At 37.8% G+C, this 16,423-nt stretch overlaps 1 protein-coding gene across 1 annotated transcript in view; it reads left to right on the top strand.

Annotated features, from left to right (window-relative positions):
- The window catches only part of CCDC171 (coiled-coil domain containing 171), a 299,561-nt gene that overhangs the window by 243,111 nt on the left and 40,027 nt on the right, over nucleotides 1-16,423 (top strand). Inside the window, exon 24 of the mRNA XM_059411602.1 lies at nucleotides 12,362-12,514. Within this exon, the coding sequence (XP_059267585.1) occupies nucleotides 12,362-12,514 (153 nt within the window). The remainder of the gene's footprint in view (nucleotides 1-12,361; nucleotides 12,515-16,423) is intronic.

Raw genomic sequence — 16,423 nt, 5'->3', positions numbered from 1 at the left:
TTTTCTTCTAATTTACAGTCCTTATCATTGTCACTGTCATTACTCTAAAGCATTCCGGTGTCTGTAGGTACGTTGCAGTGAATATCAAGTTACACGTGTTTTTAACCGTGCCCTGTACTAAAGAAATAAAAGCACCTAATCTTAAGTGGTAGCAGGGACCCAGACCAGTCTCTAAAGGAAACATAGTAATTCTAGTACACAGGCAAAACCCCCTATGACATCTTGGGTCAAAAGTGGGCTGTCCGGGAATGGGAAAACATCTTGTATGAGAAATAGAGGGGGAAAAACTTGATTCGCCAAAATCCTACTTTCTATGTAGAGAAAAGGTCATTTTTCTGCCAGGTAACTTCCCAGATATGACAAGATAAAAGCCTTCCCTAGTTGTAGCCAGTAAAATGGGAATTAAAAATAACTTCTTAGTTATATTTATATTCCTTCCATGCCTATGTTTACTGTGCATAGATCTCATAGAGAATGAGGATGTATGACCCAGAAGAGCTCATTCTTTGTGGGTAGGATTTGGGGTATTTTGGTGGTTGGAAGTCTTCTAATGTCCATCACTGGTAACATCAGAGCCTCAAGTCAGGCAGCTGGGAGCTGTACAACACACTGCCATTTTACATATATGAGTCAATGAAACACACTAGAAGTTGTTTTTCCAAATTGTGTCATTTTCAAAATAACCTATTGTATGAATGATAGAAGATTTTCTTTAATTTGTAAGCTTAATTTAATTTTTTTTCTCATTAAAATAATCTCATGGCCTTCTTTCAAATTACATTTTTCTAAAATCCAAAGAGGTTTTTGGGGGTAGTGTAGATATTATGTGACATATTAGGACAGAATAGAGACTCATGAATTTGTTGCAAGTGTTTATTGAACCCATATTCTATAGATAGAAGTAAAGGCTCAAGAAAATGTCATCTGAAGTTCCTTTACTTGAAATAAATATTTCCATTATGTAAGGAAAAACTAGTTGTCCCGAGTCAGTGTGATATAATAATTATTGAATTTGGGAACTTCAAGAATCCTGGTTTCACAGCAAAATTCAAGAGGGGCTTTGTTTTTATACCCTTTCCGTCAGGAGACGAGAGATCCTGGGTTGAATCGACAGTTAAATGAATGCTGTGATAGACTAGCTGTGCATTTTTGAAACTTGGAAAGCCTAGATTAATTCTGCTGCTCTTACTGAGAAATTTGGTATAATAGACAGCCCCAAACAAGCCAATAAACCCCAAATTTAAAGCAACCTCAGAAACTTGCAACACATGGAAGGAGCCCTGGCTCTGGAATTGAACGGACGTGAATTTGAACCCCAGTGCCATTCTTTATTAGTGAGGAGACCTTGGGTAAGGTACTTAGCATACCTGAACCTTGGTTTCCTAATCGTAGAGATAACGTGTCTCACGGAGTCCTGGCCAGAATTAGAAGAGTACATAAAGCTCACGTTGTGATGTTTGGCACATGGTCACTGCGGTTGCCAGCACTAGGGGCCAGGCAAGCCTTGCAGTGTGGGAACTACAAAGGAAGCAAGAACACCTTTGGGCCCAGATTGGAGCAAACCTAGACTTTATGGACTGTCCTCCATCCCAACTCATTTGGTGATTCCTGGTGGTAGGGAGGGTGGGTGCCTACCTCCCTCATTGGCCCCAATTTTAGGGCCGATGTGGGGTTGACTTCCAGTGGAGAAGAGAGCTGGGGACAGAGGCCCCTCAGATTGCCTTGATTCCTTTGGGGCCACAGCTGTACTCCGGCCCCAGAACAGCTGGCATTGCTGCGACAGGGAGCAAATGGACACAGGTGTCTGCCGTCCTCTCAGGTTGTCTTGCTCACGTGACTCCATAAAGGAGTCTTTGGGAGTTATAGGCAAAGGACTGGTTAAGATATAAAAAGATGTAGTCTGAGACTTTGGCAGATAAGCAGATACCATTTAAAAGTTTTGGAAGCAGTTTTGTTCTTCTCTCATGTGTTTCTACAATATGTGTAGATATGTAATTAAATTTATGTATCTCCCCCATTTTAATTAAACAGGAGCAGACTATATATGTGCATAGGGACTTTGCTTCCCTTTGCTTTTTTTACCTTTTTATTTTGAAATAATTATAGATTCACAAGATGTTGCAAAAATAGTATCCTTCATCCGGTTTCCTCTAATGTTACATCCTACGTAACTTTAGTACACTATCAAAACTAGAAGATGGACATCAGTGTGTGTGTGTGTGTGTGTGTAGAGTTCTTTGACTTTTTTTTAAAAGATTTTATTTATTTATTTGACACACAGAGAGAGAAAGCACAAGGAAGCCAAGCGGCAGGCAGAGGGAGAGGGAAGAGCAGGCTCTCCGCTGCCCATTGCAGGGCTCTCTCCCAGGACACTGGTATCATGACCTGAGCCGAAGGCAGACGCTTAACTGGCTGAGCTACCCAGGCGCCCTGGGTTCTATGACATTTTATTGCAGATGTGTGTTTGTATAGTCACCACCACACTCAAGATACATGACTGTGGCATCGCCACAAAGATCTCCATCAGCTAACCATTTTTCTAGACATTTCGCATGCCCCTCCGCCCCACCCCGAATCATTCCCTAACCCCTTGGAACCATTAAATGCTTTTTGTCTCTATAATTCTGTCAATGATAAATAAATGAAATCCTACAGGATGTGATCTTTTGAGATTGTCTTTTTTCCCCCACTCAGCATAATACCCTTGAGATCCATCTACATTGCTGTCGTCGTGTCTATCAATAGTTTGTTCCTTTATATTGTTACACCAGTAGCCATGGTATGGATGTTTCACAATTTGTTTGGAACAGTTTGTGAAGAACAGTTTGATTGTTTCCAGTTTTGGGCTATTTTTTTTTTCCAGTTTTGGGCTATTACCTATAAAGCTGTTACGAACATTCATGTACAGATTTTTGAATGAACAAAATTTTTAAAGATTTTATCTATTTATTTGTTATAGACAGACAGAGAGCACACAAACAGGGGGAGTGGTAGGCAGAGGGAGAAGCAGGCTCTCTACTGAACAGGGAGCCCGATGCGGGACTCCATCCCAGGACCCTGGGATCATGACCTGAGTGGAAGGCAGATGCTTAACTGACTGAGCCACCCAGATGTCCCTGAATAAATTTTTTTCTCTAGAAAAAAAGACCTAGGACTGTGGTTTCTGGGCCAAATGTAAGTGTATGCTTAATTTTTAAAGAAATTGCCTTGGGGCACCTGGGTGACTCAGGTGGTTGAGCGTCTGTCTTCGGCTTGGGTCATGATCCCAAAGTCCCGGGGATCAAGCCCTGCGTAGTGGGGAGTCTGCTTCCCCCTCTGTCCCTCAACCCTCTCTCTCTCTCTCTCACACACACACACACACACATACAATCTCTCTCTCTCTCTCTCTCTCTCAAATAAATAAATAAATAAATAAATCTTTTTTTAAAAAAATAAAGAAATTGTCAAACTGTTTTCTAGAGGGGCTGTACCATTTTTCATTCTTACCAGAATGTATGAGAATCATTTCTCTGCTTTTTCACCAGCTTTTTATGTTGTCACAATTTCTTCTTTTAGCCATTCTGGTAGGTGTAGAGTACTATCTCACTGTGGTTTTGTTTTTCCTTCTGTTCCCTAATGGCTCGTGATTTTGAAAATCTTTTAATGTGCTTATATGAGATTTGTATGTTTTCTTTGGTAAAATGTATCTTAGTGTTTCTTGCTCATTTTCTAATTGGATTGTTTGTCATTTTATTATTGAGTTTTGAGAGTTTTTTAAAAAAACATATTCTGAAATCAGTTCTTTATCAGATATGTGGTTTGCAAATGTTTACCCCTATTGTAGCTTTCTTTTAATCTTAGAAAAAGGATCTTTTGAGGGCAAAAGTTTTTAATTCTGGTGAAGTTCAGTTTATTGATTTTTTTCTGTTATGGATTATGCTTTCAGTATCCCATCTAAGAACACTTCAAGCCCTAAGATGCCAAAGATTTTCTCCTATTTTTTTTTTCCTAGAAGTTTTACAGTTTTATATTTTACATTTAAGTCTGTGGTCAATTTTGAGTTAATTTTTATTTAAGGTGTGTGGTTGGGCTGTGATTACCAGAATGCTAATATGTCCCCCAAGACCCTTCTCCTGGTGTGCCCCTACCATGTAATTAATCTCTTCCTTTTGAGGGTGGGCAAGACCAGTAAATACAGGATCATTTTGGATGGGCCTGAACTAATCAGATGAGGCTTTTAAAAGAGGGTAAAGTGAGGGAGATCCTCTGTTGCTGGCCTGGAAGAAAGCAAACAGCAATGTTGAGAAAGGAGGGGTCCATCCAGCAACAACATGAGGCAGTCTTTAGGAACTGAGAGTAACCGTGACTGACAGCCAGCAAGCAAATGGAGACCTCCATTCTCCAGCCTTCAGGAAAGAAATTCTGCCACCAGCTTGAATAAGCTTGGAAAAGGACCTTGAATCTCAGACGAGTCTGTAGCTGCATTTGACCCTTAATTTCAGTGTGCTGAGGCCCTGAGTGGGGCACCCTGCTAACCCAGGCTAGATCTCTTTGGTATGGACTGGCGTATCACTTGGTTCGTTTTTTAGACACAGACTTTCCTATAAGGTGTGTTGAAGGAAAGGAGGGAGGATTTCACAGTGCAGAGGGGCTGGGAGGGGTATCCTTGCTGGTTTATTTACTTCTTGTGCGTTTCAATATGAGCTGTTCAATGTGGCCCGTCTGCTTAAGTGAATTTACGGATTAAAATATTTTACATGGTGTAATCTTTACAATAGTTTGCAGTGAGTTAAAAGGTAGGCTTTAAAATCTTCTATATAAGGTTGTTCTTTTCCTGTGATAAAGTGCTTCAAAGTACTCTTGAACTTAGTATGAATTATGCAATTTTCTTTAACAAAAAGAGAAAGATTCCAAGTCTGTAGTTGGACCTTCTCTTTGATGGCAAGGGGCTGTCAAGAGCATTTTATTTGGAAAATTATTTTAAAAACCCTCCCAAACAAAACACGTTCTTTTACATCAAGGTAAAGTGACATATGCAAAAACAGCAATAACAACAGCCAAACTAACTGCTTTATTGAAGGATTAGGAAGAAAGCATTATGAAAATAGTGTTTGAAAATATGTCTAGAATTCTCAACTTTTTTTCTAAAATCGACCTGAATTTATAAAAATTTATTTAGGTACACGTAAAAAGTTGTGAAGCATAATTTCCTAACCAAAGTGTGTGTTTTGAAACTTTGTTAGAAATATGATATATTTAATGTAAAGTATATTTGTTAAAGGAAAGGTGAATTGGGGAAATCGTAGGGGGAAACAAAGCATGAGAGACTGTGGATTCTGAGAAACTAACTGAGGATTTTGAGGGAGGGGGTTTGGGGGTTGGGTAAGCCTGGTGGTGGGTATTAAGGAGGGCGCGTGCTACATGGAGCGTTGGGTGTGGTGCATAAACAATGAATCTTGGAACACTGAAAAATAAAAGAAAAAACAAAAAAGTGTATTTGTTAAAATAAAAAACACGGCATATTTAAAGAGCAATTGATGAATTCAGGGAAGTTGGAAATTTTCTAGCCCAAATTCCAGTTAAAGCTTTTGTTTAATTGATGGGATTGAAACATGAGTGTCATGATTCACAACACAGCCAATGGTGCCCTTCTGTCACCTGCACCTCATCTTTCCTTGTTTTTACAACATTTTATTTATTTATATGAGAGCGAGAGAGAAAATGAGCCCAAGTGGGAGGAGTGGGGAAGGGAGAGGGAGAAGCAGACCCCCGCTGAGTAGAAGGCCCTATGCGGGGCTCAATCCCAGGACCCTGGGATCTAGACTTGAGCCAAGGCAGGTGCTTAACTGACTGAGCCACCCAGGTGCCCTGTGCATCTCATCTTTTAGCCATGTTTTGTAGGAGTGGTGCTGGTGGGGACTCAGAATTAGACTTCTAAACAGCAGTTATCACAGAAAGTTATACAAGATTTTTAAAATTATAAAACATACTTCTTTCACTGAAAATCATTAATAATAACTTCTTATTGGGAATAGAAGGTCTCAGGGATATTATAACACAAGGTTAAGATCACTTCTTATGGCTTATTATGCTTAGCTTCAAGCCCTCATGTGGCCTGTTCCTTCCTTTGCTTGTAGTTTGTGCGAGGTTTCTGCAAAATTTTGTTTATGGTCCCTTCTACTTCTATTCCTTATTGATTCCTCAGAATTCTTGTTGGCTGGTGGCATTCTTAGCAGCTTTTAAATACACACACATGCACGCTACGCACATGCACACACACAGACACTCAGTGTGTAAAGCAAGGAGGTGGTTGGCGGTCAGCCATCTTGATACAGTCTCTCCTCCACAGCTTTCCGCTGGAATGTCAACGTGAAACAAAGAACTGTGGATGGGCCAGAAACCAAACGTCCAGACTGCAGAGTCCTATCGAGATCTTAGACTGGATCTTGCCCGGGAGACCATTACTATCTGTAGACTGCTGGCAATAGGCCCTTCAGCTCTAATTTTCTGCCCTACATTACTAAAATATTGGAAGGAGAGCAAATGAGCAACCTTACCAGAGTCACTCCTTGATAATGAAGAAAATAATTTTCCTTTAATTCCAGGTGCTCATCAACAAAATTTGATACTAAAAACTATGAGTGTGTTATCGCAGTAAGATTTTCTTCCTTGAGAATGACATAATAATTCACTCAGATGTGGAACTTCAGAAACAAGACCAAAGAGCAAAGGAAACAAAAAGGAGAGAGAGGAGAGGAGAGGCAGAGAGGGAGAGAGGAGGAGAGGCAAACCAAGAGACAAGACTCTTAACTCTAGAGAGCAAACTGATGGTGACCAGAGCGGGGCTTGGTGGGAGGATGGGTGAAATCCGTGGCGGGGATTGAGGAGGGTGCTGGTGATGTATGGAAGTGTTGACTCTCTATATTGTACACCTGAAGCTAATATAACACTATGTTAACTACCTGGAGTTTAAGTAAAAACTTTTTAAAAAAGGACATCATAAATAGGAGCTATTTTATTATCAGTGGGCAGTTCTGTTTTGTTTTGTTTTTATTATGTCAGTCACCATACAGTACGTCATTAGTTGTTTTTTTTTTTTAAAGATTTTTATTTATTTATGATAGAGACACAATGAGAGAGGGAACACAAGCAGGGGGAGTGGGAGAGGGAGAAGCAGGCTTCCTGCAAAGCAGGAATGATGCAAAAGTTGGGTAATCATCCTTTCTGATGGCTGAGTAATATCCCATTGTGTATATGGACCACATCTTCTTTATCCATTTGTCTGTTGAAGGTCATCTTGTCTCTTTCCACAGTTTGGCTGTTGTGGACTTTGCTGTTAGGAACATTGGGGTACATATGGCCCTCCTTTCCACTACATCTGTAACTTTGGGGTAAATACCCAGTAGTGCAATTGCTGGGTCATAGGGTAGCTCTATTTTTTAACTTTTTATTTTTTTTTAAAGATTTTATTTATTTATTTGACAGACAGAGATCACAAGTAGGCAGAGAGGCAGGCAGAGAGAGAGGAGGAAGCAGGCTCCCTCCAGAGTAGAGAGGCTGATGCAGAGCTCTTTCCCAGGACCCTGGGACCATGACCTGAGCAGAAGGCAGAAGCTTTAACCCACTGAGCCACCCAGGTGCCCCTATTTTTTAACTTTTTAAGGAATCTCCATACTGTTCTCCAAAGTGGCTGCACCAGCTTGCATTCCTACCAACAGTATATAAGGGGGTTTCCCTTTCTCCACAACTTCCCCAACACTTGTTTCTTGTCTGGTCATTTTTTGCCATTCTCACTGGTATAAGGTAGTATCTCCATGTGGTTTTGATTTGAATTTCCCTGATGGCTAATGATGATGAACATTTTTTCATGTCTATTAGCCATTTGTATGTCTTCTTTGGAGAAGTGTCTGTTCATGTCTTACCAGTGGGCAGTTGTGTTGTTAGAAAGTAAATATTCATTGGCCTCTAAAATTCTTTAAATTTGAAAGGGCTTTAATATTTCAATATTTATAAAATATTTAATATTTAAAGTATTTATATTATGTCTAACAATACCCATCAGAAATATTAAATCTTTGGGGCATCCGGGTGGCTCAGTAGGTTAAGTGTCCTACACATGGTTTTGGCTCAGGTCATGATCTTGGGTTGTGGAATTGAGACCCACAGGCTCTGTGCTCAGTGGGGAGTCTGCTTCTGCCTCTCTCCCTCTGCCCTCCCCCTCTAAAATAAATAAATAAATCTTAAAAAAAGAAATATTGAATCTTTGCTTTATGAGTTAAAGTAATAATTTTCCTAATTTGATCCCATTATCATTACTAACAGCCAAAATTTACCAGACGGTTTACTATGTTCAGACAGGTAAGGACTTTCCAGGTTTTAATAGTGCTTTAATCTTCACAAAATCTTTATAAGTTTGGAATTATCATCCCCATTTTATGGGGATTTATTGTATTCCACATACTTGGTATATCCATTTTACATGGTATATTTATATGGTAGATGGAATGAAGTATAACTATAGTTATATTTAAAGGGAAATATTTGAGGTTTTTGCTTCCCAGTTACTCAAAAATATAGATAAAAAGTTTGCTCTTTTGGCTTCTAGGCCTCACGACATTTTCCATTAATTTCTTCTCCTGACATCAGGTTCCCAAGGACTGCATTTCTCCCGAAATCCAGTTTTGAAGTCAGCCTAAATTACATAATAATATATACATAATGAATTACATAAATAATATTGTAGTGCACAAGTGACAGTCATCTACTGTATCTAAAAATTTTTTGAATTCTGAAAACACTTACCCTTTTCCTTAAAATGGCTAGGGTGTGGAATTTTATGTGGATTCTCTCCTCTTGTTATGTTGATTATAAACACTCCAGATTATCTCTGTAACAAAAGCCTGTTCTTATCCAGAAACCGTCTTTTGTTCTGTTTCTCCGGGAACTAGATAAGCCCTGCTGAGATACAGGTCTCATGGTGTGGCCAAAATCCCTAAGGCCAAAGATGTCACGGCATAAATTCTCCAGTGCTGGGCGAGCTGATCACAGTATCATGCTGTTCTGTCCTTGTTTGCTGATATAAAAAAGATGAGATGTTTTAGTACAGAACAGAGGTGTGTTGTGAAGGGTTAGACCTTGGGAGCTTGATACGGAAGTCACTAGGTGCTCATTCCTTCCCCCTCCCCCTGCCCCCCGCCCCAGTGCCCTCTCAATTTATTCAGAGGATCATTTCCACTTCTTCCCACCTGACACCTTTTCTATTAAAGAGTTGGGTTTTTCACTGGAATCCTTTGTGACGTAGTTTGAATTACTTCTTAATATTGGCAGTTAACGTTCTTTATTCCTCAAAAGGTCTGGTGTTTCTTGGAGTAACTGTGATTTCACAGGCAATGCCCCTCCCCCGACCATGCTATAATATACCGTTTATGCCATGAAACATGCTTGCTGTATTTACCACTCTTCTTGTTGTTCTGAAAAGATATATAAGCATTGTAAAAAACCGCTTTCATCTCTCAAATGCAATACTGCTTTAAAAGATTTTAAATGTCTAACATTCTAAATCCTATGCAAAAAATTGATTATCATTATATTCTTTTTAGTGTTATAAAGAATAATATGTGGTATCTCTTAATATGTGCTGAATATTAGATTTAGTTATTAAAAGTAGATCAAGGAAGGAGCCAAAATAATTATGACTTTTGGTCCATCCCCCATATAAAAATTTAGGTGTAACTCCTCAAAAAAGTATTTTATTTTTTTTAAAAAGAGGTTTGAAGGAATATCATTTTTCCTTGAAGAGTATCATGTACATGAGAATTCATGAAATATGTTTCTCTAAATTTAGGATGTGGGATAACTGGAAATGTTGAGGTTTTTATCTTTGACTGTTAGAAGCCAATTCTATTGTGCCTTAACAGTGAAATCATAATTCAGGAGCCCATACTGACAGAAGAGTACTTCCTTTTTTTATTCAATAAGCTCTTATGCATGTTTTTGTACCTTTTATACATTTTAGGTCCTTATCCAACAAGAATATATGTATGCAAACCACCTATCACAGATTGTCTCATTAAGATCTTAATGGAGAATTTAAAAATAGAACTAAAGTAATACTACAATGAGATTCAGTGAGAGTGAGATTTTTGGAGGGCTTTCTTACACAGATGCAACGTAGTTGAAGGATGAAGAGAATGGCTTTGCCTTAGATTTTTAATTACCTGAGACTTACAACAGTTTTGGAAGTAGGCAAGAAAATGACCTTTCTTCCCAGTACGTGGAGGGAAAAAATGGAAGCCCAGAGAGAAGACGTGGCATTGTCCAACAGAGCAAGGCTGAGTAAGCAGCAGAGTGGGGACTAGACCGAAATAGGACTTGTGATACTTGGTTTACAACCTGGTGAAGATGAATGAATTATGGGTAGAGAGACACTTGTCATAGGAAGAAGCAGATAGGGTTTTATAGTTTCTAGGTTTTTTGTTTGTTTGTTTTTTAAAAGATTTTATTTATTTATTTGACAGAGAGAGATCACAAGTAGGCAGAGAGGCAGGCAGAGAGAGAGAGAGAGAGGAGGAAGCAGGCTCCCTGCTAAGCAGAGAGCCTGATGCGGGGCTTGATCCCTAGACTCTGGGATCATGACCTGAGCCAAAGGCAGAGGCTTTAACCCACTGAGGCACCCAGGGGCCCTATAGTTTCTGGTTTTTACATACCTTTGAAACCCAGAGAAATATTTTGTGTTAGTATTAGCTATAAGCTCATCTTGAAATGACTCAAAGTAAGGTAGAGATGTTCCCAAACATGAAGTCATACCATGCTCGTTCAATGTTGGGTAATAGAATTCTCTATTTGTGTATTCTGTCCTTTTGTGCCTACAGCTGTGCTTTTCACTTCTTTTTTCAACTTGAACAAAGTATAGTTAACAATTTATACATTAGAGTGTTAAGATTATAGTTTCCCAAATATCTTCATCCTTTCCTATAAGGTATTTTATGCCAACATACGGCTTCAACTTGGGGTTTTTAAAAATCTTTTCATTCATTCATTCATTCATTCATTCATTCAAACAAGTGCTCACTGTGGGCCACTAACATCCCTGATGATACAGAGATGATTAGGCATAGTATCTGGCCTAAGGAGCTCCTCAGTTTAGTAAAGAGAAACACGTAAACTAATACTTTTCTGCTAAAGCAATAAGTATTATGATAAAAGTAAGCATGGGGGGGGGCCACAGAAAGCTAGAGTAAATGTTAACAGTGCCTTTGGGTTCAAAAGAGGTTTCTTGAAAGAGATGGTGTCCGAGCTTAATATTTTAGGGCAAATAGGAATTTATTAGGAGAAAAGGTGTGTATTTTCTTACTTTTACCTATAAGTAGTTAACCTACTTCTGTTTTTCAGACATTGTATACATTGTTTCTTATTCTTTGTTCACCACATTATTTCATGTGCATTCAGAATTGCTCAAATATCTAGTTTCTCAAAGCTTTTCCAAATCAAACCCTTTGGATTGAATAGAATTTAGAAATTCTCAGACTGTCTACCATTTTACTTGCTAGTTGCTGTGTTTAGAACATTTTTTTTCAGGTAAATAATACAACATTATCTTTGAATATGTCTTTGAAATATTTGTTTTTTATTATATTTGAGGTATTTTGAAAGACTTTTTAAAAAAGTTGTGATAGCGTTCTTGGACTTACAATTCACTACTGGTTGCTTTAGAAGAAGAAGTCTGTAAAATATGATTAAACTGTTGTAACAGGGGTCTAATAATCCCCCAAATATAACTTATTTAGGGAGGAGAAAAACTTACACACACCTGTATTTTATTATATATAGTATAACACATGAGCAATCCTCTGTTATATGAATGAACACAATTATACTTTTTTGTACAATGTAAGAATCACATTATTTACTCTTAAACAAATTACAGGATTATTTCAGCTCCTTTTGTTTCAAACCATTTGTTTTTTTAGGTGGACTGAAAATTTTACTAACTCAGCTCATTTTGAAATGTCTTGCTTATATATCCATCTATTGTATGTCTCAAGATTGAAATTTAGGTCAAATTACAATTTGAATTTAACTTCACAAAGAAAATAAGTGTGCCATCTTTAAAAATTGCATTCTAAATTTTAAACACAGTAGATCAAAGTACATCTCATTTAAATATATACTCTGGGAAAGAAGTCTCAATTATTTTCTCCCAAACTTTCTTAAAATAGTCCCTGTTCTCAATATAAAATGTGAGGGTTAGCTTTATTATTTGAAAGAAAGATGAAAAGTTGTTTATATTAAAATTTTAATGATTTTGCTTTCAAATTATGGAAATTCTTCTTTGGGGACATCTTTATTTGAATTGTATGTGACATTATATTTATTTCTTAAGGCTATGATTAAAAGTTTCATGGATGTCTACCAGCTTGCAAGTGCTAGAATTGCTACATTAGAGAAGGAAATGACATCTCATCGGAGTCACATTGCAACGTTGAAATCAGAACTTCACACGGCTTGTTTACGAGAAAATGAAAGTTTACAATCAGTAAGTCCTACAACATTGCTTCTCTTCTTTGTCTAGGGTCACAAGTTTACATTCATATTTTTTTTTGTTCATGAGATTGCTTGCCAATATATATGATTTAGGGTAAGTGATCAATCAAGCAGTGTGAAATTGTTAGTGTGGAGAAAATTTTGAAGAAAGAGAGGCAATTAATTTTTCCATTGTATCATGTATAAAGATATGCACACTGTTAGCAATGCTAAAACACTACATCAAGATTCCTTTGTGTTTGGCAGCCCGGCTGACAGTTGGATTTGGCAGTACGCATAGTTAAAGCTTGCAACTGTCTGAAGATTCAGTGTGTCCCATTAAGACAGAATATTATTAATTATGCGTATAACCAAAATGGTAATTAGAACATGTGATTATTCTCTGTAGAAAACTAGACTTATCCATAATACATGCCTAGCTAAAGATGCATGTTGTGATTCATCTATATGATTAAAATTCAGTTTCAGCAGTCATTTTATGTCTTAAAATTTTAGCCCATGAAGAAATTTGGGCTCTGTTAAGAGTAAACAAAATTTTCTTCATTTGAAATATGTGTTTGGGGTGTATCAGAAAATGAATAAAGGAACCAAATGAACATTTAAAACTTTTCCTCCAAAGGCAAATATATCAACAGTGAGCTTCAGAAGGTTACCAATCACTGGAGTGCCTTTTTTCCTTTTTTGGCCTGATTATGATGACTCAGGGTGACTTGTAAGGAAAACAGTATCACTTTTCTTTCTTTCTTTTTTTTTTTTAGATCCAGTGCAGTAATTTATTTAAAAACAAAAACAAAAACTCAGTACACCAACACACCAGTAACTTAATAAAAAACTCCACATTTTGGAAATTAAGTCTTTTTTTAAAATATTTTTGCCTTTGGCTATTAACTCTTTTCCACTGATACATTCAACAGAAGAAGACTTAGTATTAAAGCAAATAGCTGTGTGACTATGGGTTGATTCTATGGCCCCATTAGATCTCACTTCAGGTGTCTTCATCCCAATGAAACCTTTATGACCATCATATTTAAAATTGCAGCTACCAACCATTCCCCACCCCCAAACTCTGTCTCATTCTCACCCCAAATGGCCTGTGTACCTTACACCTTCCTGGCTTTCTTTCACGATAGCACTTATTCTTGATTGGCATAATTTGCGTCATATTTATTTGCTTATTATTTGCTCCCTATTCTCATAGAATATAGGTTCCACAGAGGCAAGCAATTTGGGGTATTTCTTCTCTGCTCTGATGGCACTCTAAAGGCAAGAACAGCCTTGCCCACCGTAGGTGCTTAACTGATGTCTCGTGAGTGAAAATACTAGCACTACGTCCAGTAAAATGACCAAACCAATAATTTGGGACCTGAGATGTTGAGTCCAATTTTTTAAAAAATGACTTTGTTAATTTCTTAATGAGAGAGTGGTAAATTTGATCTCCACCAAGATAAATTAAAATGAAGAGGAAACCTATTTAAAAAACTAAAGCATTTCAAATTTATTCTAGCCTTTCTCTGAAACATACCTCCATTTCTTCCTGTGAATGCTCTAGTCCCGTTGGTTAGTATTTCATTATACTGTCTAGGTTCTGTCAGCTTTATTGGGTCATACTACTACTTATTGTTTGTTACTGTTATGCATATAAAAGTAAATACTTGCATTTTAAGAAAGGCCACACTTGATAAGGTGGGATTGTTTCCCCCTGGATTCAAAAAAAAATTATATATATATTTTTTACCAATTATTGTGCTACTGATGTCATAATGAAAGTGTGCCTCTCTGTCATCATAAAACTCTACTCCCCAACCTTTCCTCTCCTGAACACATCTGTAAGGATATGCTCATCATCTTGTTTGTACGAGGTGGTTCACCCTGGCTGTGATTCTCAAAAGGGGACATGTGTCATGTGAGAAACTCCCAGCAGGTTATGATTTGTCATTCTAGGAAAACACTGCCCTATCCTGTATCCCTAGGGGTGTTTACTCTGATCTCTTTCCTTAGTTGAGACTTAAGATTTTTTGAAACAGCAATAAGTTGCTCTAGTAATTTTATTTTTCAAGACATTTGTGTATGCCTTTCAACCTTGAACTCCTTCAGAATGCTCTGGGGGAGGTGGAAAGAGCCTCAGTCTTTGTATTTCATAGAGAAGAGGTGATAGAGTTTCCGAGATAGGAGCAGAGGCTTTTGAATTATACCCCTTAGGCATATAATCAAGTGTAAATAACAGAAAACCTGATCAACGTGATTTGAAAAATCCTGGTTCTGTGTTTTTTCTTTTTCTTTTTTTTTCTCACATAGCAAGAAGTCTAGGTATAGGTGGCTGTTGTCCTGTGGCTCTTGGTGGTCTAGCTTCTCTGTGATTTCTCTGCTACTCTCTAAGTATCATAAGACAGCAGCCAGCTCTAGGATTTATAATCACATTCAAGTTATGAGGATGGGATGGCCCAGCAATATTTGCTTTTTATATATAATAAAGCCTGAGAAGGCTTTTCCTTTAAAAACCATTTAAATGTATTTACATAGATTTAATTTAAATATTTATAAATTTTAATATACATTTAATAGATAATAGATATTAAATATATGGAAATATATTTATTTATATATTTAAAAAAGGAAAAGCCTTCCAAGGAAGCTCCAAACATATTTGCACTTACATCCCATTGGCTGGGCCACATGGCCACTTGTAGCTGTAAGGTAATGAGTCAAGGAACAGGGGAATTAGGAATCAATAGTGTGTGCTAAGTCAATAAATCTGGATTTAATTTCAATTCTATCAATTTCTCATTGTGTGGCTAAGTAGGGTCTTCATCTGTAAAATGGGGTAATGGTCCCACTCCTTAACAGAGATGCTGGGAGCTCCAGTGAGAAGTGTTGAAGCACTTTGCTTTGTACTTACCGAGTAGTCAGTCCAAAAAGAAAAAAAAAAAAAGTTGGCTATTTTTTTTTAAGATCTTATTTATTCATTTGAAAGGGAGAGAGTAAGGCAGAGGGGGAAGCAGACTCCCTGCCGAGCAGAGTCTGATGCGGGGCTTGATCCCAGGACCCTGAGATCATGACCTGAGCCGAAGGCAGAGGCTTAACCTACTGAGCTACCCAGCCACCCCAGCTATTATTTTTATCACCATTATCTTGATAGAAAGTAATTGGATTGCACCACAGGAAAAGATAATTTACTAACCTTCTGTCTTCGGTTGCAAACCCTGTCATTTTGTTCTGCCTCCTACCGTAGCCTTGGACTTGTGATTCCCCCTCTGTGATCACCATCAGTATATTCCAGTGACTGAGCTCTCCGTCCTTTCTGCAGCCCGTATCCCTTCCTTTCATTGACACATTCTTGAAAAGTAGTCCACTTGCTTCTTCTGTATTCTTGTCTCCCATTCATTCCTCAGCTCTGCTGCTATCTGACTTTGGAGTCCATCAATACACTGAAACTATTTTCTCAAAGGTCGCAAATAGTTTTCTGCTTGCTCCCATTCATTAGTTCCTTCTCATGCCTTTTAATCTTTCTGCAACATATGAAGCTTTTAACTACTTTCTTCTTTAAATGCTCACCTCCTTTGTTTCACTCGTTATTGACTTTTTCTTTGGCTTTCTGGTCTCTACTTACTTGAGCTCTGCTTTCTTTGTATTCTTGCTTCTTAATTTTTTCTTTATCCATTAGTTCAATATTTATTCAGCATCTACTCTAGAGCCGGCATAATTCTGGTCCGAGGGACATTATGTGAACCAAAACAGACAATCCTGCTCTCATGAACTTAAAATCTAACAATGGAAGAAATTATTTTCATATAATCACTCTAATATGTAATTATTAACCAGGATAAGTGCTCTGAAAGAAAAGAACTGAAGCATGTAAGAGTTTTTGAAACAAATGAGCTTACCCTAGACTAAGGTAACAGCA

The sequence above is a fragment of the Mustela nigripes genome, chromosome 9 (genome assembly GCF_022355385.1).
Source record: "Mustela nigripes isolate SB6536 chromosome 9, MUSNIG.SB6536, whole genome shotgun sequence".
In the NCBI taxonomy this organism is placed as follows: Eukaryota; Metazoa; Chordata; class Mammalia; order Carnivora; family Mustelidae; genus Mustela; species Mustela nigripes.
Note: the sequence above shows the minus strand (reverse complement) of the source record. Positions and strands in the feature narration are given on the sequence as shown.